Source organism: Danio rerio, chromosome 2 (assembly GCF_052040795.2).
Source record: "Danio rerio strain M-AB ecotype USA chromosome 2, GRCz13ab, whole genome shotgun sequence".
Lineage (NCBI taxonomy): Eukaryota > Metazoa > Chordata > Actinopteri > Cypriniformes > Danionidae > Danio > Danio rerio.
The window spans coordinates 14,206,179-14,231,250 of NC_141022.1; the positions used below are offsets into that span (position 1 = coordinate 14,206,179).

Here is a 25,072-nt window from a genome sequence, read left to right on the forward strand (position 1 = left end):
AAAGATAAAATAAATCAGTATTTAGAAATGAGTTATTAAAACGATTATGTTTAGAAATGTTTTTTAAAAATCTTCTCTCCGTTAAACAGAAATTAGGGGAAAAAATAAACAGGGGCTAATAATTCAGGGGGGCTAATAATTCTGACTTCAACTGCATATATAAATTATGTTGTGTTTTTGATTCTTATTCAATTTTGATTCTTATTCAAAAGGTAAGTATTATATATGAATGACATACATTTAAAGACAAAATTATTCACCCTCTTTTGAAATTTTAATTATTTTTCAATTATATCGCAAGAGATGTTTAACAGGTCAAGGAAATTATCAGTATTTCTTATAACTTTGTTCACTTTTCCTGATTAACCAAGTTAAGCATTTGCAATGCAAGTTGAATATTATTTTCTTGCAAAATACCTTACAGTGTGTTTAAAACAAATCTTCCCCTTAAATAGCACTTACATACATTTTTGCAGAAGTTGACTGGAAAACTTCAAATGAGGTAAGTTAAAGTGTTAAGTTTATAGTTTAAAGGCTTTCTTAAATATATATGCATAAATTATTATTATTATTATTATTATTATTTTTATTATATTCCTACAGGTGTGGAGCAACACAAGGATCAATGCTAACCGATTTTTATTTATTTATCTTTTGCTTTAGATGGAGTTTGTTAATTAATTTATCTAGTTATTTTATTGGATATGTGATTGTGTTAAAGGGCCATGAAACCCCCTTGTTTCAGCAGGGTGTTTTCACACCTCTACTTTGGAAAAAGTCAGAAAAGTGGTCGTGTCTAGCTCTGTTTAGGGGGGAGTGTCGGAGGATCTAAAGTGGGATGGTGTGGGAGTGTCTATTTGGGCACGCGCGAGTTTCAGAGTCAAAACACACACACACACACACAAACACATACTCGGGAGAAAGTGATGGTGTTTACATGGACATCTGTAGTCGAATTATTTGCCAAATTATTAAATTGTGAACTTTAACTGCAGTTTGGCTCTTTCAATTAGGGAATTCATTCATGCCCCTCGCGACAAACGAGATATTCGATTTGAGGACCTGCTCTAAGCGTGTATTTTTCATGCAATGTTTGATACCGCACAGCGAATGAGAGAAAAAAACCCCTCCACATTTCCCAGAAACTTAGATACACAAAGCAGGCAATGTCAGAAAGCCTCAAAAAGTGTGTCAAAAAGTGTGTTATTCCGGTCACTAAATGCGGTGAAAATCCTACACAAGGTTAAAGTTTGGTTGTGGTGCTAACATGTTTACACTCGGTGCAATAGTTAACTTAGTTCGATACGAACAAACTGAATAAACAAAGAGCACCGGTCGCTCACTTACCAAATCTGTAAAGACAGGACTATCACCAGCAACTAGAGCCGCGTCTTTATTAAAAGAAGACTACAAGCGAATCCGGATCTCAGCGTTTGCAGATGAGAACAGCTCTCAGGTAAACAATAATCCTCCTTAGACACGTAAGTTATTGTTGTCGAGCGTCGCGTACATTGTAATCCACGCGTGACTCCAGCTGCTCTCTGACAGAGAGAAAATGAAAACAAAACTTAAACTATAAAAGCAACACTTCACGCTTGTTTTGCCAATACAACGTGGCGTCTCTGTCGTCTAAACACTGTGACAGTAATGAATATTTATAAAATTGCACAATAGAGCGCGCTGATTGGTTTGAACCAAGCCTTACTCATGCATTAATGCATCACACTTTAAGACATAATAAGACACACTCTGGCACAGATGTCCAGTCTGCACGCTGGAATATAACGCTATTATGTCATGACCGTGACGCAGCTTCAAAAATTCATTTCAAACCGGAAGTACGAATTTGCTTGAAATAACGCAAAAACAACCAATTTAAACTTTTTATCGAAATATATGTGTCCTAATAGTGTTTTTAGCAGTGTGGGACACATATACGACTGTCAACAGCTCAAAAAAAGTGTTTTGGTGTTTCGTGACCCTTTAAATGTTGGCAGTTGCCTTCTTGTGCAGACCTGTTGTTCATTAATTTTACCCTTTTGTTTCATTGTAAATAAAAAAATTATTCATATCTGCTTAATTTCTTCTTTTGTTGGACATTTTCTGTTGAATATTTGTTTGCTGCCAAAACAATAAAATACATTTGTTTGAAGAATGTATATGCTTTCCATTTTTTATAACAGTTAAGAATACTGATTATTTTTAGAAACACTACAATAACTATATATGACATATTGTTAATGTGTATGCATTATAATTCTGTGGGTTGTAACACTACAGTACAGTAATTAACTGTAAGCATTTTCCAGGTAGTTATCGCAACTGCTCTATTACAGTACTTAACTGGCAACACTGTTGCCAGCTACTCACTGTAATGGTTCAGTTACAGTAATTAACTGGCAACACTGTTGCCAGTTACTTACTGTAACCAAACTATTACAGTGACTAACTGTATAATACTATAAAAAATTCCGGTAAGGTCTAACAGTGTCAACAGTATGAAGCTGCAGGCCAGCTGCTCGCACAGACGGCTAGACCTGCACTTCCAGACCTTTACAGTGCCACCTGCTGTTTAAAAGATTGACTAACCTGAATTCAGCTGCTAATAAATTGTAAAACTATTTTTCTATTATAAAATATTATGCTATGATTAAATACATTATTATATTAAATATTAAACATACTCGATTTTTGATTTAAAGCATTAATTCTGTTGTATTTTTATTAATTGTATTTGTAAATACACTGTAAAAAATGTTACCTAGATCTAACTTATAAAAAGTGAGGCAAGTGGTTGCATCGGACGTTTTAGGTTGATTCAACTTCCAGCCTTTTTTAAGTATTTTAAACACTAAAACATTGCTTAAAACAAATGCAATAAAATTAAGTTGAGCCAACTAATATTTCTAAAATTACTCAAATCAGATGAACTTACTTTTTTTGTTAAACTTAACTTACTTATACATTGCTATATGTTGACTGTACTTATTTTAATTAAGTATTATGAACTTAATTATCTAAATAAAATTAACCATGCATATTTGATTTAAAATTAATTCAATTAACTTCTGGCTGTAACCTTAGAAAATAAATCTTCGTTTCTATATTGTAAGCACAATATACACTAGGAAAAACAGATAAACAGACTTTCCTGTCAATAACAATTAAATAAGAATGGGAAGATGGATTAAAGACCATAACATGTATTCAATATCAATCAATGTTCCTTTTAATAGTGACTACAAAATAGGCCATTAATGTGGCTACACATACACAATACATAAATAAAAACATTAATAATACCAGATCCTATTGAGAAATCATCTAAGGCAACTCAGTGAGGAGATTTGCATATTTTGATGAAGATTTAGGATGCATAATGTCCAGCCCCACAAAGAGTCTCTGATATATCTCAAATGTATACAGTTTTGATGGATACTTGAAGTCGAGGACATCGGTAAGTCCAAACAGGAGCCATCATGCATTTGACAGGTTTGGCAAACCTCTGACAGTCCTATGATAATCCAAACTGTGTTGGGCTGATGGCAAATTTTTCTTGTGGGCAGCTGCATGCACCTCTGATTCCTCACAACTCTATTGGTAGAGACAAAAAGAAACAGGAGTTTAGGTGGTTGATACCAAACAACATTAAATAGCTAAATACTGAATAGGAAATAACTACAAGTGAAGTTACAAAAGTGCAGTGAGAATGATGCATGGATGAAACACCTTAGTTTATCAGTTAAAAATTACCTTAGTAAGTTACCTTTAGTAAGTTTGGCAACTTATAAAGCATAAGAATGTGCATGCAATTTAGATATTAAAACTGTTTGAAAATGGCTATATGAAAATTATAGAATACAAATTCTATAATTTAATCGTCATCTTCATTTTGCACCAAACTTTGCACGTCATAATACAAATTCTATTAAATAAATAAATAAATACATTGCCATTTTACAAATTACATTAAGGTTTACATTAATTTTTTGCTAAAGCTACATTTAATTGACTTTTTCTATAAATTTAATGTGACTGGCAAATGACAGTTCAGTGATTCAGTGTTATCAGTTAGCTTTATTGAAAGACTGACAGATAATAAGAAACTGCATTAGGATATTTTTTTTTTTTTTACTGTTTTTACTGTTGCACACATAAAAAAAATCTTCAGATATCAAATGTAGGTTAATTCTATGGAGCCCACTATTGTTTGCAATTTTACCAATGTTTTACTTACCTGCAAATAATTATAGCTGTAATTGTATCTAATGTTTTTCTTACCTGGATGTGAAGTTTGAAGATCCACAGGTAACAAAATCACTTTGGTATCTAAAGACCAAGAACATGCATTTTAGAATGAGGTGCATACAGTTTAAATGGTTCTGTAAACATCAGTAAATGTAATTTAAGTTAAAATAAATTGTAAATCTGTAATTTATTCACTATGCAGCATTAAAAAAAACTTATGGAATAAATCTCTAAAACACAAACTTTAAGTTGTACTTTCTCTTACGTTAAACACAAACTACTTAACTGCTGCATATGTTTCTGCATTTAATATCCATCCTTAATGTGCTGCTATAACTTAGGTGAGCTAACTTTAGCTAAGTTAGCGCTAACAAACTGAACTCCCACAGCCCGACCGCCCACCAGTGACCTTGTTAATCGGTTCTGTAATGTTAGTTATACCTACTATTTGTTTTAAAACTACTTTCACTATTTTTCTCAATAATATCACTTTTAATCGTTAGCATAAACTAGCGTTGGTTAGCGTTAGCCAACTTAGCTTTCCATGTGAGAGCAGTCTAACTGTTAACATACCTAAGGCTACAGTACAATTTACAAAGCTAAAACCTCACCTGCCTAGCGAAGACAGCAGTTTTGCATGACTTTACAATTATCATTCGGCTACATTTGCAACTTACCGTGTTAATCAGATCCGCTGCTGGGAGCAGTTAATGTCGACCATTGCAGAAGCTGCGTCTGCCTGCTAAATCCCGGGCAATGAAAAAGGAGTCACGCCAAACTATTAAAATCACGTTTTATGAACACCTGCCCACATCGACAGCTGCTCTAATAAATTGTCTGTGTCAACTCACTTTTATAACATTTATTCTACACAATAACCACGTAAAAAAATCTACTCAAATAAATTGCATTAGTTTTATTCAAAATATACAGTTATATAAAAACTGATATATTTTAAGTAAAGAGGAAGCAAATTTTATTTTTTTGGTATAAAACAAATAAAATTAACTAGATTGCAATTATTTAAAGTAGATAGAACCAACTTTGTGAGTGTAGCACTTTTTACAGTGTAGATATTGCTCAGTTTCTTGAATATTTTCCATCATTTGTTGTTGTTTTTTTAATAATTAAGGATTTATCACTGTTTCGTATTGAGTTGAGGGGCTGAAGATTATCTTCATACACAATAGTACTCTGAGTAATTTTCTCACAACAAACTTGATTTTTGTGTACTTTTTCATGAGGTCCTACAAGTCAATAGAATAGAAAAATGGTGAAAAATAATAACTAGAGTAATAATAATTTTTTACATATAAAATAACATCAAATATAATAAATGCTTTACAATCAGGGTATCTTCCGTCCAATTCATCTCCGTTTTCAAACAAAAAAGGAAAATAAAGAAAACTGACGTTTTTTCATTTTTTATTTGCTCACAAAAAACGAAAAAACAAGATTTTGGCTGCATTTTCATTTTTTAATTTAGTGGAAGAAAATAGATAAACAACTTCAAAATTCATTATACACATGTAGGCGGAGCTGAAACGCCAACTTTGCTTTGATTAGTCAACCAAATCTGAGCTTGTGATGTTGCCTTCAAAATAATACCCTGCTGTGGACCAGCACCCAGGCTTCTAACTATTATTATTATTATTATTTAAATATATATATATATATATATATATATATATATATATATATATATATATATATATATATATATATATACACACACATACATATACACTAAGTTAACATATTCTATCATTTGATCAGTTAGCAGGCTTACATCAATGACTACATCTTTGACAAACGCGCTGTAAAACTATAAAGTATTCATCAGTAGATCTGTAAATGATGTATTTTATAAACTGATCATTAATAAGGACTAAGCTATTAATAACTGTAATTCTCCTGATGAAAAAGGCTTTATTAAAGTCCTGTCATTTTTAAGATTTTCTACAATTTAAGCAGAATTGGGTTAAAGAGAACTTAATTCAGAATGCGTGGATTTCTGTGCGCATCACGCACTTTACGAGCGTACTTCACTTTTTTATTATTTCATACAATAGTAAATGCATTAAATAAAAGGCAAACAGTTGGCAGCACCGAATGGCCTATATGCAATATTTATATGTGCAATATGGAACTGGACCCGCTGTATAACATAAACATTGTTTTAGAAAGTCTCGAAAGTCTGTGTGAGAAAACACATGTGAAATAGGCATTGCGGCAGACCGTATTGTATTGCCCTTAAACTTCTTTTAGTTCAGCTCTTAAATGAGTTGGCTACCTGAGATGTTGCTTGTGCCCAGACAACAATCCTATTGTATTTTATTTAAACCCACTTATTTAAAATATTCAGTGTAGCCCGCCCTGGGCTAGACCTATAAATAAATAAATAAATATATATATACAGTTGAAGTCAGAATGATTAGCCCCCCTGTATTATTAGCGCCCCCGTTTTTTTTTTTTTTCCACAATTTCTGTTTAATAGAGGGAAGATTGTTTCAGCACATTTCTAAGCATAATAGTTTTAAAAACTTATTTCTAATAACATATTTATTTTGTCTTTGTCATGATGACAGTAAATTATATTTTACTTGATATTTTTCAAGACTCTTCTATACAGCTTGAAGTGACATTTAAAGGCTTAACTAGGTTAACTAGGCAGGTTAGGGTAATTAGGCAAGTTATTGTATGATGATGGTTTGTTCTGTAGACTATCGAAAAAAAATAGCTTAAAGGGGCTATAAAGTTTGTCCCAAAAATGTTTTTTTAAAAATTAATAACTCCTTTTATTTGAGCCGAAATAAAACAAATAAGACTTTATCCAGAAGAAAAAATATTATCAGACATACTGTACTAATGTCATTGCTCTGTTAAACATCATTTGGGAAATATTTAAAAAAATATATAAAAATCAAAAATATATATATATATATATAGAGAGAGAGAGAGAGAGAGAGAGAGAGAGAGAGAGAGAGAGAAATCAAAATCAATAGGAGGAAATAAAATAATTTAAAAAAATAGTACCCTTTGTTATAGCAGCTGAGCCCAATGTGTTTTTAATCTGGTTCCGCTAAAAGTATTAAAAAAACTAAACAATAATTAACAATAAGTGAACAATATTAATTATTATTATTATTGTTATTATTATTATTTTTTAGGCCTACGGTAGCTCGAAAACAATAATGCAAACCAGATGCTGCTCGCAAATGGCTGTCTTTGCTCAGCATTAGGTGCACAACAGCAAGATGTTTGGTAGCAAATTAATAGGCATATATTATTATTATTATTATTATTATTATTATTATTATTATTATTACATAGGCCTTGCACGAAAATAATCATGCAAACTAGGTGCTGCTCTGAAATTGCTATATTTGCTCCGTATCAGATGCAGAGCTGCAGGACGTTTAGTAGCGAACTAGGCATGTATTATCATCATTATTGTTATTATGATTATTATTATTATTATCATCATCATCATCATTGTTATTATATAGGCCTTACCCGGAAATAGCCTAATCATGCAAACTAGGTGCTGCTTGGAAATGGCTTTGCTCAGCGTTTGGCAGCGAACTGACCTTATTTTAATGACAAATGTCTAATAATACTACTAATTTATGTTTTTAATTAATTGATGCATACGCAATGAATGTAAGCCTGCTAACTGATCAAATGACAGAATATGTAAACTTAGCTTATATATATAATTAAATAATAGTAATAGTAAGAAGCCTGGGTGCTGGTCCACAGAGGGCTCTTATTTTGAGGGCTACGTCACGAGCTCAAAGTTGGCGTTTCAGCTCTGCCTACATGTGTGTAATGAATTTTGAAGATCTTTTATCCATTTTCCTACCCTAAATTAAAAAAAACGAAAATTGAGCCAAAATTTCATTTATCCGTTTCTTGTGAGCAAATGAAAAACGAAAAAACGGCCGTTTTTTTCATTTTCCTTTTTTTGTTTGAAAACGGATATGGATTGGACGGAAGATACCCTGATTCTTTACATTCTTGTTGGGGAGATTTTTCATTTATAGAGCAAAAAAGCTGGAAATATCTGAATCTTTGGTGCATTGTATTAGGGTTGGCAGAGACCCCCTTTTTAAATTGTACCATCAATCTGGGAAAAAATACACATCACAAGCAAATTATTTTTGATTTAACCTAAGAGAGCCCATATTGTAAATTCTATGCAGAGTAACTTATATTTTGATTTCCAAAAAACATATTTGTAATTATTACAGAACTTATTAATAATTGATAAACTGTTATTGTGTTACTGTTATTGTCTTTAGTAGCACTTTGTACTGTAGACCTATATAGCACTAAAATATGTTACAAATAATAATTTCATTATATATTATACATTTTATTTTAACATTTTTACTTAAAAGTTTTTTTTGTTTTTTTTTTTTGCCAGAAAACATTGCTAAAATTTTTTTACCAGAATGGTACAATAATACATAAAATAAAAGCAAGCTGTAAATATAATAAAATAATGCAATTTTAATTTTGATCAAATCAAACACTGAAATAATTATTTGTTAGTGTAATATTTTACACCACATTGATTTATGCCATAAAACCTGGTAATTTTCAGAAATCGCTTTAAAAATCAATAACCTTACTCGCGTGTCTGATGTTGCTTGCAAGTGCTGGTCTGAGTTTGCAGTTGGGTCTCCGTACCTGCCGATTCACCCAACCCAACAGCAGGGGGCACTGTCTAAGAAAACTATAGGTCTGGAAGTGCAGGTCTGGAAGTGCAGATCTGTGAGCGCAAGTATGAGCGTGTAGTTGGGTCGGGACTTCCGGCAAGATGTTGCACTAAGAAGCAGCGATTGTTACGAGCTCTCACTTTAGTCCCAAGTTTGTTTGATTTGAATAGTTAAAGTTCACTCTCATCTGTTATAAATGTCAGTTAATTGTACCCAAATCCATTTAGAAGATGATTGAACTGGAGGCACACTGCTACGTGATGGACGTAACTTCAGGTGCGAGCAAAAGAGAGAGAGGTACTGATTCTGGTCCTCCAACACCATTTAAATCGCAGACAGTCAAAAAACCAAAAAAGCCAACAGAGAACAAGCAAAGTAAAGTGTCCAATTTGGCTATTCTCGTATTAAAACACTTGGAAACAAAATAGAGGATCAACACGAGGAACTAAGCATGCAAATGAAACAACACAGTGCAATGATTGCTAGCGTTGCCAAATTCGTCCAGATAAATGCACAGGGCCTAAAGAATGTAAAGACAAAATCAAGGTGATAGAAAAACAAATCGAAACACTCACGGAAGTCAACAACGACTTTAAAGTCTATTAATTAAAGAAGATGGATTAGTTTTATTTTTGGATTTTTTTAAGGCTTTTGACCTGGTGAAACATTCATTTATCTTTCGGACATAATCATTTTGGTTTTGGTCCCAAATTTATAAACATTGTTAGAATGATTTATAAATATATAAACAGCTCTGTATCTCTTACACAACTCTTACAAATTTTTTGAAAAATGAAAAACAAATTCCGGGCGAGGCAGTGGCGCTGTAGGTAGTGCTGTTGCCTCACAGCAAAAAGGTCGCTGGTTCGAACCTCGGCTCAGTTGGAATTTCTGTGTGGAGTTTGCATGTTCTCCCTGCCTTCGCGTGGGTTTGCTCTGGGTGCTCCGGTTTCCCCTACAGTCCAAAGACATGTGGTACAGGTGAATTGGGTGGGCTAAATTGTCCGTAGTGAATGTGTTTGTGGATTTTTCCCAGAAATGGGTTGCGGCTGGAAGGGCATCTGCTGCGTAAAAACTAGCTTGATAAGTTGGCGGTTTATTCCGCTGTGGCAACCCCGAATTATTAAAGGGACTAAGCCGTCAAGAAAATGAATGAATGAATGAAAAACAAATTCCCTTAGCTCTCCAGTCTATAAGAAAATTCTCAGAAGCTTTAGGTTTATGTTTAAATATGTCAAAATGCGGGTTAATGGCCATCCATGATCACACCAATACATCTTTGTACAATATTCCAGTAAAAAAGGAAATTAAATATTTAGGAATTTGGCTATCCAAAAAAAAAAACAGGAAATTTAGAAAATTTTAATTTTGACCAGAAATTTAGATAAATGTAAATTAATATTAACTAGTTGGTTACAGAGAGACATAACAATCTTTGGTAGAATCTTATTAATGAAAATAGAAAGCCTCTCTAGAATCATTTATCCATGTTTTTCCTTAGCAGTGTCAGGTAAAAAGATAAAAGCAGTAAACAAGTTGAACTTTAATTTTATTTGGTAAATGAAAAATCACTACATACGTAAGAGTGATATGATTAAAGATTATGAGGAGGGATGTCTTAAAACAATAAACTTTGATATAATGAATGGGGCCATTAAACTTAATCTTTCATTAAAAATGAACCTTCTTTTTGGTTTGAGATTCCTACAGTTATATTTAAGAAATGTGATGGTATTAGTTTTTATATTACAGAATGATTTTGAATTGTCTAAACTTACCTTAAAACTTTCTGCTTTTCATTAACATGTGCTATTATATTGGAAACTGACATTTAAACATAATTTTAGCCCACATAACATATCTATTTGGAATAATAGGTGTATTTTAGTGAATAGAAAATCTTTGTTTATTGACGAATGGTGGAAGAATAGCATATGGTCAATAACACATGTTATGGATAATTCAGGAAATATGTTGAGTCACGATGCTTTCTATAGAAAATACCAAATAAGTTGTTCCCCTAAAAGATATGATAAAACTATTAAGAATATACCATTGCAAATGGTTAACCTAGTAGAAGAACAAATAAAATATTTAACGATAAATCCCAAAATAATAAATCTTAAGATAGAAAATGTTAAGCTTACAGATATAAAATGCTCAAACTAATTTTTGACAGATTGTCTAACACAGTGCTGTTTTCCAGAACCTGTTAAGAGAGCTTATATTTTGTCTCATTATGATAAGAAAAATATTTATGATATTAGAAAAATAATCCTTTTATATCCTGTTAATCCTAAATGTAAAGAAGTGCACTTTAAAATTATAAATCACATTAATGCAAAAGAATTTCTAAGGTTAAACTTCAATATTGGTGACTCAAATGTATGCCAGTTTTGGAATGTAGATATAGAAACAACTGAACACTTGTTTTTCCAATGTAATGAGGTACAAAGATTTTGGGATGAAGTTTAAGTTTGGATACAACATAAAATATCTATAAGACTTTTCTTCTCATGGGAAATTATTAAGCTTGGCCTAATACTTATGGATAAAAAGATATCTTATATAATGAATAATTTGCTTTTGTTATTAAAGATCCCATATTATATATGAAATAGGGTCATATTTTAGTTGTAAGGGTCTCCAACAACAGTCTAATATGCATGCAAGGTTAAAAAACACTTTCATCGTCCAGTGATTCATTTGTTCCCAAACCCCTCCTTAGCCTGAAGCTAATCTGCGCAGATTGGACCAATGACAGTCTGTTGCGATTGGTCGACACTGACTGCCTTCAGCGAGAGACAGAGTGAAATGCCCAGCAGCTAATCAACATTATAAAAGTAGTCACAGTGCATACAACCTCGATAGTGTAAGGCGTGGATTTTAGCTGCCAGTGGGTGAATGTAAATACAGACGATGGACTCGAAAATACTGACTACCAACTATTTTATTGAGCAAAAACTCCAAGAACTGGCGAGGAGATCTCCTAGCTTGTCAAACTCTGCTCTTTTCACAAACACACACACACACACACACACACACACACACACACACATTACCCTCCTCCACGGAACGTAAACAAAACGGCACGCATTGCATTTTTAACGTGGCTTTGCACGCGATATGAGAATATAGCGAGTTAACCTGATACAGTACACGTGGTTATAAGTAACGAATCACAACTAAATACATTCGAAAGCTAGAGAAAATAAGGCAACAACTTTAATCGTATGTACTTACACCTGAGAAATGGAGGAAGAAAATTATCCATGTCCTGACATTTTCATCAGTACTCTTTACTGATCCTTTCTTTACTGATCCTTTCTTTAACTCTTTACTGATCCTTTCTTTAACTTGTTATGCTTCAAAGAACAAAGTATTCTTTGTAGCATGTAGTTTTCAGAAGTTTGCAGTAGTTTCCAACTGCTCAAGGGTTATAATGCTGACGTTTAATCTTTGGGTAGAGACTCAATAATATTCGTCTGCAGTGTGACTTCAATCTACCGGCATGTTTGTGTGTGTGGGTTTCTGTGTTAGAAGGCGGGGCCGCAGGTTTCAAATCTCCCATGTTTGCGTGTGAATAACTTGATTTTGTTATTACGTCATGGCGAAACACCTAATGACTCGTTATCAAGACGACTCATTTGAAGCACTATGAGTCATCTGTTTTATAGATGAATCAACAGTTTTAAACACTGTACACTTAAATATTTAAGCCTTAGCTGGATATTTAACTTCACATAGAGCTGTGTTACACACTAAATGGAAGGGCATTTTCAAAAACCCATAATATGGGCTCTTTAAAATTCCATATTCACAAATGTAAATTTTTAAAAATTCCCCTAAGACTAGTGGTGTTTAAAAAAGAATTTGTGATGTATATGAAGACATTAAGAGAGATGAAAAGCCAAAAAGCAAAATATTTATACTCATCATTGGATGATTTTGTTTTCATATTTTAAGAACTTTTACTCCCCTGCTACCTAAGTTTCTTTAGCATTTACTTTTTGTTAAATTGTGTTATTTTATTTATTTATATATGTTGTGTCATTAACGAGAATGGAAAGATTGTGAATGTATGCAATTTGATTGTTAACTCAGTCTTTTGTGTAATTCTAAAAAGTATTAATGCCATTCTGTTACTGTTCAAGCATTGTTAATAATAAAAAAGCGTGTAGTTGGGTCTCTGGACCTGCAGCTTCCCCTTGCTCAACAGTGTAGGAAATTGATGAGTTGTCAAAAAATTCTTGCTAAGTTAACAAGTTCCCCAAGTCATCAAATAAGGAAAATAAATTTAATATATTTCTGTCGTACCAACAACAACAACAAAAAAAAAAAATAATAATATAATATATATATAAATATTTTATGTGGAAAAAGTTTACATATTTTCCAAGAGGGCGATGCAGTGGCGCAGTGGGTAGCATGTTCGCCTTAAAGCAATAAAGTCGCTGGTTTGAGACTCGGCTGCGTCAAAGACATGCAGTATAGGTGAATTGGACAAGCTAAATTGTCCGTAGTGTATGTGTGTGTGTGAATGTTTTTTTGTGTGTCTTCTTATCCCCTTTGTCTTTAAGTGAAATTAATGCTTTTTTAGTTTATGAGACTTATATATTTCCAAATAAATAAATAAAAAAAAAAATATTTAGGCTATATCTTTCTTGATCTTATTATTAACAGTTAAGGACAATAAATGATACTAGCTGGGAGAGACCTTCTGCTTTTAATATAAGAATTCTCCCATAAATAAATAGATCCCTCTGTAGCCATAGATTAAGGATATTCTGAGTTGTTTTATTCTAAATTAAATATTTAGTTTAGGAAAAATGTATAGTTTTGTTTTTGAAAAAGTTATTTTTATTAATATATTAATCCAAAAATATAACTTTCTTTCGCTGGTTTACCATTTAACAGCAAGTCATTGCAGTCGCACAGAATTACAATTTCACATTTATCTAAGTTCGATTAAAGACCTGATCATCCGAAAATGTTTTATTGATTTTATGGCTTCGGTAATTTGAAAACTGTCTTGTAAAAATAAAGTAGTGTCGTCTGCCAGTTGAGAAAATTGTATTCTCTTAAAAATATCTATGCCTTTTAAGTTTAGGGTATTAATTAAAGTTATAGAAGGTATTTCTGTCTCTAAAATGAAAAAAGGAGGGGATAGGACATCCTTGTTGGACACCTGTATATCTTTGAGTAGTAAACCAACTTGATACATCTTTATAAAACATCTCAATTGTGTTAGGCAATGTTGAGCCAAAGCCAACTTGCGACCTTATCCCCAGAGCGAGACTGACGCATAGTGACGCAAGCACACTGCTCAGTTTTGTATCTTTATGTTACCGTAGTAACTGTAAACACTGGAGCGTCATACCATACTAGCGACACCCGACATCTCGCTAAATTTGTATTTTTCAACAGATTGCAGACTAAATAATTTTGCCAGATGGCTACAGTAGCGGCACCGTCTCATGTGTTCGGACTCCGGGCAGGAGTGAAGAATAATTTGTTGTATCTTGATGAACAAACCATCATATTTCCGTGTGGAAACAACTGTGTGCGCTATAACATCGATCAGAAATTCCAACGATTTATTCCAGGTAAGTTAACTTTACTCCAATATTTCATTATAGTAAACAACACATAGTAACTGAATACACATACACTTAATGCATGTATTATAGACCTATTTATCTTACATGCAAACTATTAACGTTAGAAGCTATCTACGACAATCACATTGCTGCATAATAATTCAAATTAACGTTAAGGTTAGTCCTAAAATGAGAGAATATTGTTAAACGCTCACTTTTTGTAACGGAAAATAAGGTTAATTATCATTCATTCATTAATTTTCTTGTTGGCTTAGTCCCTTTATTAATCCGGGGTCACCAAGATTAATTATCACCAGTTGTCTTGAAAATAATTAACGTTATAATATTGGGGGATTACATTGTCCTAAAATATTGCTTGTGTTTAAGCAAAACAAAACAACTTCTTTTAAATTTTGAAAAAAAAAAAAAAAAATAGAGTCTTATATAAATATTCAGTACTAATTTAAATATGCAGTATTATTAATATTACTAATAATAAAATGTTTATAGCCTACGTCTGATGATCAGTGTCTTTTTATAACTTATGCTTCAGTGTCAGATCCCTGAAGCATATAAAAAAAAACTAACAAATTAAAGCATGATGTTATATTTTACTGTATGTGAATGTAAATAAATAAATGATTTTACTTAAAATTTCAGTTGGAATTGATTACACATGTAAATCTACAAGTTTAAATTTAAAATGATTGTAATTTAATAAAGACGAGGCAGTAGCGCAGTAGGTAGTGCTGTTGCCTCACAGCAAGAAGGTCGCTGGGTCGCTGGTTCGAACCTTGGCTCAGTTGGCGTTTCTGTGTGGTGTTTGTATGTTCTCCCTGCCTCCGGGTGCTCTGATTTCCCTCACAGTCCAGAGACATGCGGTACAGGTGAATTGGGTAGGCTAAATTGTTCGTAGTGTGTGTGTGCATGTTTGTGTGGATGTTTCCCAGAGATGGATTGCGGCTGGAAGGGCATCCACTGCATAAAAACTTGCTGGATAAGTTGGCGGTTCATTCTGCTGTGGCGATCCTGGAATATTAAAGGGACTAAGCCGACAAGAAAATGAATTAATGAATGAATTTATTTAATAAAATATACACTCACCAGCCACTTTACTAGGTAGACATGTCCAACTGCTTATTAACGCAAATTTCTAATCAGAAAGAGGGTTTAAGGCTGGTCTGTATTTTAGAAATCTACTGGGATTTTCACGCACAATCTTCAGGGTTTACAGAGAATGGTCCTAAACAGAGAAAATATCCAGTGAGCGGCAGTTCTGTGGGCGCACATGCCTTGTTGATGCCATAGGTCAGAGGAGAATAAACAGACTGGTTCAAGTTAATAGAAAGGCAACAGTAATAACCACTCAACACTTTGAACCTTGAGGTGGATGGGCTTCAGCAGCTGAAGACCACACTGGGTGCCAGTTCTGTCTGCTAAGCACAGGAAACTGAGGTTATAGCAGTTTACACTCTGGATGCGCAGCTCGGCGCTGCAACACGACGCGCACATGACAGTTAAAAGTATCGCACACCAGATGCGCACATTACAATAGTATCTGGAGGCAGCCTTTATGATGGAAGCTGAGATTGCATCACTCAGCGATGCAATGTCAGACACAATGCACTCATTGGAGTTTTCAGATTGCACTGCACCGAGTCTGTAGCCAGACCCCTCTCGCACATTCACATGATATTTAACATGAAACTATTTAGATGGCACTCTGTGGCGCGGCAGAAATATGAACAGCATGGCTGGGCACCACGGACACCGCCGGTGTGTGTACCCTGATAGAAACCTATGTTTAGAATTCTGAAATGCATGTCGTTGCATGGTGTGGCGTGGCTGCGTTCACACAGGCTCACCAAAATTGGTCAGTGGAAGATTGGAGATTGTTGCATGGTCTGATGAGTCTTGATTTCTGCTGTGACATTTGGATGGTAGGGTCAAAATTTGGCATCAACAACATGAAAGCATGGACTCATCCTGCCTTGTATCAATGGTTTTAGGCTGCTGGTGGTGGTGTAATGGTGTGAAAAATAGCCCCTTTCACACAGTGATACCGGTAAATATCCGGAAAATTTCCGGAACGACTTTACCGGTATATTCAAAAAAGCGCTGTTCACACAGGCGAGGACGTTACGGAAATTTTCCGGAAAAGAGCATTCACACATCCATTCCAAAATACCGGTAAATTCTGACATCATTCACCACAAATGAGCTTTAAACGGCTGCGCTTGTATTTGTAAACATTTGACTAAATTACAAACTCTGTGGATGATTTATATTGTAAACAACTTTCACTGGATCATATTCGCATGTCGAGATGTTCATAATATGTGCGTGTGCTGACGCTCACAGGCTGTTTCATGGGCACACGCAAAGCTTGAAGGTAAACAAACAACGGCTTATCATAAGCATCTTATCGATGATTATTTGCACAGTTGGCATTAAGAAGAACATATAAACGTTATCTGACTAACTTCTAGCAGCTAAATGTGTCTGGAAAAATATTCAAAGGCTTTTATTCTCACAAACCGCGCGGACGTAAATGCGTCTGACTGTTGTGATTGGCTAAAGCAGACGTCTCACGTCAGCACGTTCTAGACGTGCACGAGCTTATTCCGGAAATCTTCCTTCTGCGTTCACACAGCGCAGCATTCCGGCAAATTGCCGGTAATGTTACAACTTCTCTTTCCGGAAAATAGCCAGAACGAATTTACCGGTATTTTCAAAAAGGACCTGTTCACACATACAACCTTTCCGGAAAATTGCCGGTAATTTTCCGGAAAGGTCTGTATGTGTGAAAGGGGCTAATGTCACAGCCTACATGAGTAATGTTGCTGACCATATCCATTCCTTTATTACCACAGTGTACCCATCATCTGATGGCTACTTCCAGCAAGATAACGCGCCATGTCATAAAGCGCAAATTATCTTAGACTGGTTTCTTAATCATGACAATGAGTCAACTGTACTCAAATGGCCTCCACAGTCACCAGATCTCAATCTAATAGAGCGCCTTAAGGATGTGGTGGAATGGGAGATTTTGCCGCCAAGTTTGCAGCAATTGTGTGGATATGTTAATATAGACCAAAATCTCTGAGGAACATTTCCAGTACCCTGTTGAATGTATGGATTATCCATGAAGGAATAAGGCAGTTCTGAAGACAAAAGGGGGTAAAATCTGGTACTAGTAAGGGGTACCTAATAAAGTGGCCAGGGAGTGTATTTCTCGTCTAATGCAGAAAATGTTTATATGATATGAAAATACCATAGGCAAATAGCAGAATTTAAATACACAAATTAATAAACACTGCAAATTATGTTTATGCAAACTATGTTTGAGATAAAATGTGACCTGGCCTCACATATTTTAGATCATCTGATTGCTGTATTTAACACTATGGTAACCAGCATTTGTTTCCTGATCACAGGTACAGAGAGAAGTCAGGGCATGCAGGCTTTGGCCATCAGCACAAACAGGCGCTATCTGGCTGTGTCTGAATGTAGAGAGAAAGCCACCATCACTGTGTTTGATTTAGAGCAAGAGCAGAACAGAAGGAGGAAAGTGTTGACCGGAGGAGAGATGGTGGTGGATGAGTTTGTCTGCATGGCCTTTTCTCCTGACTCAAAGTATCTGATTGGTCAGGCAGGTGGGCCAGACTGGACTCTTTTTCTCTGGATGTGGGAAAAGAAGAAGGTCATGGCTACTGTAAATATTAGCAACAATGGGCCCATCAACCAGGTAAATATGCTTATAAAAAAGTAGGGCTTGAAATTGGCATTCTTTTGGTCACATATATTTGGTACAGTGTAAAACATAAACCATAAATTTTACGATAAATAATTGGCAGCTGTGGTTGCCAGAATTTTACCATTAAAAATATGGTGGCAACGTTATTTGTTTTATGGGATTGCACCCACTGCACTGTATATTTTATTGATTGTTATTGTTTTTTTAATGATTTATAAATGTCTAATTAACATATTTTTGCTACTATAAAAAGTTTATACTTGTCAAATTTCAGGGTTTACATTGTAATAATTACGGTTCATCAGCATCTTTTTTACTGTTCAAAACTTAAGTTTGAGTTGCAATATTTATTGTTCATTACCATCTTTTTTACATCTTAAAACGGTCTAATTTGAAAGCTGAAAGTTCATCCCATGTCTTCCAATAATGTCTTTTAGGCATAGCATTCTTTTGTAAACAGCAGCACCTAAAACTGATCCTTAAGGCACCCCTTACGTCCCTGGCCTGAGTTCTGAAATTGGTCCATTTATATTTACAAACTGGTAACATTAAGTATGACTTAAACCATTTTATACAACAGTTCTTTCTGGTTCTTGAATCTTATTGGCTGATAACCAGAGATGGGAAGTAACAAATTACAAATACTTTGTTACTGTACTTAAGTAGATTTTTCTGGTATAAGTACTTTACTCCACTTCTTTTTTTTAACAAATTTTTACTTTTACTCCTTACTTATTTGCACAAATATCTGTACTTTTTACTACATACATTTTGTAAATCACAGTCGTTACTTGCATTTTCATTTGTTAAGTGGCACGATCTATAGAAATTCTTGTCATTGCACAATATGAATGCAGTTTTGATGCAGTCAGTCTATTTTTGACATGCTGCACTGCGCGGCCTTTACAAGGCTCTCGTGAAATGTACATGGGCTAGTTTATGAAGATTACTAAACGCAAGGATGACTAGTCAGATGTGACAGAGTCAGCGAATTTAACATGACTGATGCTGCCCTGTTTACATAAGACAACTTTTGCTCATTCGGATCACAGGTAGACAAGGGATACACATTCCATTTTAAAAGCATGCTATTTTTGCTTAACGTTAAGCCTTTTGTCTATCTAATACCGCAAAAAAATTTGCTTTTTGTAAAGATTTGTACTTTTAGTACTAAAAACAATGAAATAGTTTATAAAAAATGTATGCATCATGGCTTATTTACTTAAATTCTGTATTAGAAAATATGAACTTATCAGAATATAAGTGCCGTTTTTCAGTTTTAATAGATTTTTTTATTGACTGTATGATTTTACATAGGCCTATACTTTTGTCTAAGCACAGAGAGCTAATGTTTGAAGAGAATTTGCAGTTTTAGCCTAATGCAAAAAAAAGTTTGCTGTCAAATATAAGTATTTATTTTAGCAAAAAAATAAAAAATAAACATTTATGGTGTTTTATTCACCTATACAGCATGTCTTCGGACTGTTGTTGAAACAGGTACTTTTTAGTTTTTTGCTTTTGTAAATTTTTTTAGACCTTACTTCTTTACTTTTACAAAAGTGAAGTCAGTACTTCAACTTTCACCAGAGTTGTTTTAAACTTGAGTACTGATCCAACCTTTCTTTGTATTAGAGCTGAAGATCTTTTCGGGTTTAATTTCTATCATTTTAGACGGGGTCGGGCCGGGCTTTACTTGGGCAGTAAATGAACAGTTATGTGATGCATTTCGATTAGTGCGAGAAAGTAATTAAATGTTTCAAAGGTGAAACAAAAGATGACTGAGAAATCAAAAAGAACGACTTTTGACTGTGGTCAGGCCAGCCACCAGTTCAGAAAGAACCTATCATTCTAGCTGCAAAGGTCTTTCAGCGGTCACTCATACACTGGGTATTAAGTAAGATCGCTAAACAGCACAGCAAGCTGACAGGGAAGATGATGAGGCCACTCACTACATTGTAACTGCTGTCATGAAAAATTAAATGGACGTTCTTGGTTGGTAAAAGATGAACAAACAATCCTACCCATGAGTTGCAAAATTTGCCAGATCAGAACAATGGATCTCGGCCTGTAGCAGCAGCAGTGAAAGGGTGTTCAGTGCTGCTGGACGCACTATCCTAAGCGCAGGACTTCGCTAAAGTCATTTACAGTGGATTCCATAATGTTTCTCCACAAAAAAACACGTAGCATAATTATGGTGAGTAAAGGGTTTTTTAAATTATCATTAAATTTTATTTAAACCATACAATCATAATGTAGGACAGAGTATACAGGCTAATGTTGGCATTAGGTAATTCTTTTAATATTCAGCTTCACCATCGCCTTAATGCCAGTTTGTGAAGAGAAGTGGCGAAACAAATCTTGCAGAGTCTTCGTCTTAATTTCTTTATTGGTAAAATTAGAATTTATTTTAATTTAATTTGTTATCAAAGACTTATTTTATAGGTGTGTTGGCCAATTTAAAGGCTAAATGTATGTACCTCGCCTATTTAGAGAGCTAGAATTTAGGATGTTACAGAGGACTTTCAACTTTCAAGTGGCCTATAGCCTACGTCTTTTACTTATAAATTATGTTAAAACATATTATGACTCGTTCTTGAAAAAAGGCAAAAGAGCTGTGTTCCTGTGAACATTTAAATAATGTTGGGCTATAAACAGGTTCGGGCTTTTTAAAGCTGTCAAGCTGTACACCTGTCGGACTCGGGCCGAATTCTGTCTTGCTTGGGCGCTATCGGGCCTAATTTTTATGGCCTGATTACATCACTACATTGAATTACTCCGCTCACATACAGCAACAAGGAGAGGACACTCTACAGTTTAATAAATATTCCTGCTTTTGGGCAACATAATGTACTTTTTTGGGGCTTTTTTGTCGAGAATGTAGTTGTATAGACTGCAAATATGCAGTTTATTTATAAGGATAGTGCCTATTTTTAAATATTTTCAATTTTTAAGAGACACCGCATCGACAGCCATTAGCCTGTCATTGAGCAGACAAAAATATGTTTGACATTGTCCATTAAGGGGTAGACAGAGACTGCATCTTACAGGCGAGGAAAACCCCAGCGTAATTTTAAACTACAGCTGATCAAATCATTATAAAACTGGTAAGTGGCTTTTTAAGTCGATCTCTCTCTTTTGTATTTTTTAGTGCTGTATTTATACCACAGTAATTGTAGTGTGTTGAGTGTGAGATGGGACTCATCTTAAAGTCTTAAAACTGGAGATGGCCATGTGTTTCTAATGCTTCTCCTGTTTTCACTATTGCAGACTAGTTCAGTAAATAGAAAGAAAGAAAGAAGAAATGCCCGCATGTATTTTGCATTTTTCCTCATCGCAACCAAAACAGTATTCTGGTAGTGATTGCGTTGCTTTGGCTTGTTCGGGGCTAATTACTGGGAAATCTCTGTAGACTGAGATGGCATTTCATGCCGTTCAACTTTATAATCTTAAAATGTGAGCAAATACACTTTTTTTTGTCATCACTTTACACATTACCGCTAAGGAATCATTCAAATACTACCTCTAAAGTGAAGTTGGTGAGTTAGTACATCTCTGACATCAGCTGCGTATGTGAATGGATGGCAGAAGAAAGTAGTTCCTCTTACAAAAGGGTTTTGAGATTCTCTGTGTTTGATTTTCTTTTTGATACACACGATTATGCCGTCAAATTGTTGTTTAATTGCAAAATCACACTTGTAGCATTGCTACTCTTGTGATATTGCTCATTTATACAACAGTTCTGGAGTGCGTTTCCTAAAAAACGATGTAACTCGCAGCTAAACTATCATAGTATGATGCATCGTTTGGGGAACACACCCCCCTAAAAAATAATCCCACATCAAATTAAATCAAATAATAATTATAACATACATACAGGAGTAGGTCAGTGACATCAGTGGGAGACCAAAACTACCGCCTCACTCCTCCACAGGGGCACGCGACAAAGTGTCCGCAAAGATATTCTTAATTCCCTTAATGTGTTTAATCGTCAAGTTTGGTTGTAAAAAAAGGATCCATCGCATTAAGCGTTGGCTCGGACTCTGCAATGGATGAAGGAATGTCAAAGAATTATGATCCGAATAAATAACCACCGGGGAACCTCCTCCCACATACACATCAAAGTGTTGAAGTGCCCAGATAAGCGCCAGTGTTTCCTTCTCAATAACAGAATAATTCAGTTGATACGAATTAAATTTGCATGAGAAATAACTTATTGGATGACTTAATCCATCAGAATGAGTCTGGAGAAGGACCGCTCCGGCTCCGATGTGACTTGCGTCAACTTGGATCTCAAAGGGAAGACCACTTTGGGGCGCTGCCAACACAGGAGTAGCAGTTAATAACAACTTTACATTCTCAAAAGCTTTTTGGCAATGTGGATTCCAATCAAACTTTGCAGAGTTCTTTAATAGATTAGTCAGCAGACAAATGAGCGATGAAAAGTTTGGGCAAAAGCCACGATAATAACTGGCCATTCCAATAAACCGCATCAGCTCTTTTTTGGTACACGGAAAAGGGAAATTATTAATCACGCTGATTTTAGCACGCAAAGGGCGCACCATACCCTGGCCCACTTCCTTGCCCAAATAAGAAACAGTTGCCCGTGCAAATTCACATTTAGCCAAGTTCACGGTCAAATTAGCTTCAGCTAAACGTTTAAATAATTCTCGCACCCGTCTCATATGTTGATCCCAGTTTTCGCTGTAAACTATAACGTCATCCAAATAGACCGCGCAACCCTCTAAACCAGATACTACACGGTTCATTAACCTCTGAAATGTCGCAGGAGCGTTTCGTAACCCGAAGCTCATAACGGAGTAAGAATATAGCCCTGAAGGAGTTACAAAAGCAGTAATTTCCTGTGCCCTAGGACTCATTGGTATTTGCCAGTAACCTTTGAGTAAATCAAGTTTACTAACAAATCTTGCCGAGCCCACTTGATCAACGCAATTTTCCATCCTTGGGAGAGGAAACGCATCAGGTTTAGTGATCTTATTAATTTTTCGATAGTCCGTACAAAACCTTTCCGTTCCATCCGGTTTTTTTACCAGCAAACACGACGATGGCCAACTCGAACACGAAGGTTTTGCGATGTTATTCTTTAGCATGTACTGAATCTCAGACTCTAATTTAATACGTTTTTCAAAAGGGACACGATAAAAACGCTGGCGTATGGGTGAAGCATCACCCACATCCACGTCATGCTCTATAAGATGCGTTTGTGATGGAACATCCCCAAATAATGATGGAAACTCTCGATCAAATGTGACAGCTCCGCTCGCTGCACAACAGTTAGGTGAGACAACAAATCCTCCAACTCTTTCAAAGTCTCAGAATTTTTTAATCGAGGTGGCACTACAGCATCATCTAAAAACTTACCCCCCTCCCGGTGTCCCGCGGAGGACTGTCCCAGCGCCTCAATCGCCAGACTGATCACCCCAGAGGACTTAATATCAGCTTGACAATCTCGGGAGAAAAAGGGTTTCAGCAGATTTACATGGCAAATTTGGGTTTTTTTCTTTCTGTCTGGAGTTGCAATTTCATAATTAAGATCAGACAATGCACGCACTACAGTATACGGTCCCACAAACTTCGCGCAGAACGGAGAGCTCACTAGTGACAGCAACGCCAAAACCTGATCCCCCGGTTTAAATACGCGCTGCTCAGACCGACGATCAAAAAGAGTTTTCATTTTAATCTGCGCCTTCTCCAAATTTTCTTTAGCTGCCTGACCAGCTAAAATCAAGCACCTTTTAAACCCATTCACATATTCAAGTAAACTTTTTGGTGGTTGTTTGCCTTTTAACTGATCACCGAGAACAGAAAGTATACCTCGAATTTTGTGGCCGAAGACTAAATCATTTGGGCTAAAGCCCAAACAAGATTGCGTGACCTCCCTTGATGCTAACAAAAGCCACGGAACCCCTTCTTCCCAGTCGCGATTTAATTCGACACAATACGCCCGCAAAAGACACTTCAGTTCAGACACTAACAGCAACCAAAACAGTATTCTGGTAGTGATTGCGTTGATTTGGCTTGTTCGGGGCTAATTACTGGGAAATCTCTGTAGACTGAGATGGCATTTCATGCCGTTCAACCTTATAATCTTAAAATGTGAGCAAATACACTTTTTTTTGTCATCACTTTACACATTACCGCTAAGGAATCATTCAAATACTACCTCTAAAGTGAAGTTAGTACATCTCTGACATCAGCTGCGTATGTGAATGGATGGCAGAAGAAAGTAGTTCCTCTTACAAAAGGGTTTTGAGATTCTCTGTGTTTGATTTTCTTTTTGATACACACGATTATGCCGTCAAATTGTTGTATAATTGCAAAATCACACTTGTAGCATTGCTACTCTTGTGATATTGCTAATTTATACAACAGTTCTGGAGTGCGTTTCCTAAAAAACGACGTAACTCGCAGCTAAACTATCATAGTATGATGCATCGTTTGGGGAAATCATGACATAGTTTCTCTGTCGCAGATACATCGTTTGAGGCTATTTATTAAGAAATTAATATTATTATTTATTATTCATTAAGAAAAAAAACATGCATTAATAATAATATTAGTAATATTTATGATGATGACGACTATTATTATTGTTATTATTATTATTATTATTATTATTATTATTATTAGGTAGAATATTGTTTATTTTGTTTTATTATTATTTTTTTTTAAGAAAAGACTACTTTTACAATTTGACACATGTAAACCAGAAATGTGCTAACCAA

At 34.9% G+C, this 25,072-nt stretch overlaps 2 protein-coding genes across 14 annotated transcripts in view; one reads left to right on the plus strand and one right to left on the minus strand.

The window, feature by feature from the left end:
- Window positions 1–25,072, minus strand: part of LOC147846232 (uncharacterized) — an 849,179-nt gene that overhangs the window by 769,003 nt on the left and 55,104 nt on the right. The gene's annotated exons all lie outside the window — the stretch shown is intronic.
- The window catches only part of cfap57 (cilia and flagella associated protein 57), a 311,646-nt gene continuing 300,898 nt past the window's right edge, over window positions 14,325–25,072 (plus strand). For all 13 annotated transcript variants that reach the window (XR_015477379.1, XR_015477380.1, NM_001442688.1 and 10 more), the window contains 2 exon segments: window positions 14,325–14,578; window positions 18,010–18,320. Coding sequence is in view for 11 of the 13 variants with exons in the window: in NM_001442688.1 (NP_001429617.1) it covers window positions 14,425–14,578; window positions 18,010–18,320 (465 nt within the window). In the remaining 2 variants the exon portion in view is untranslated.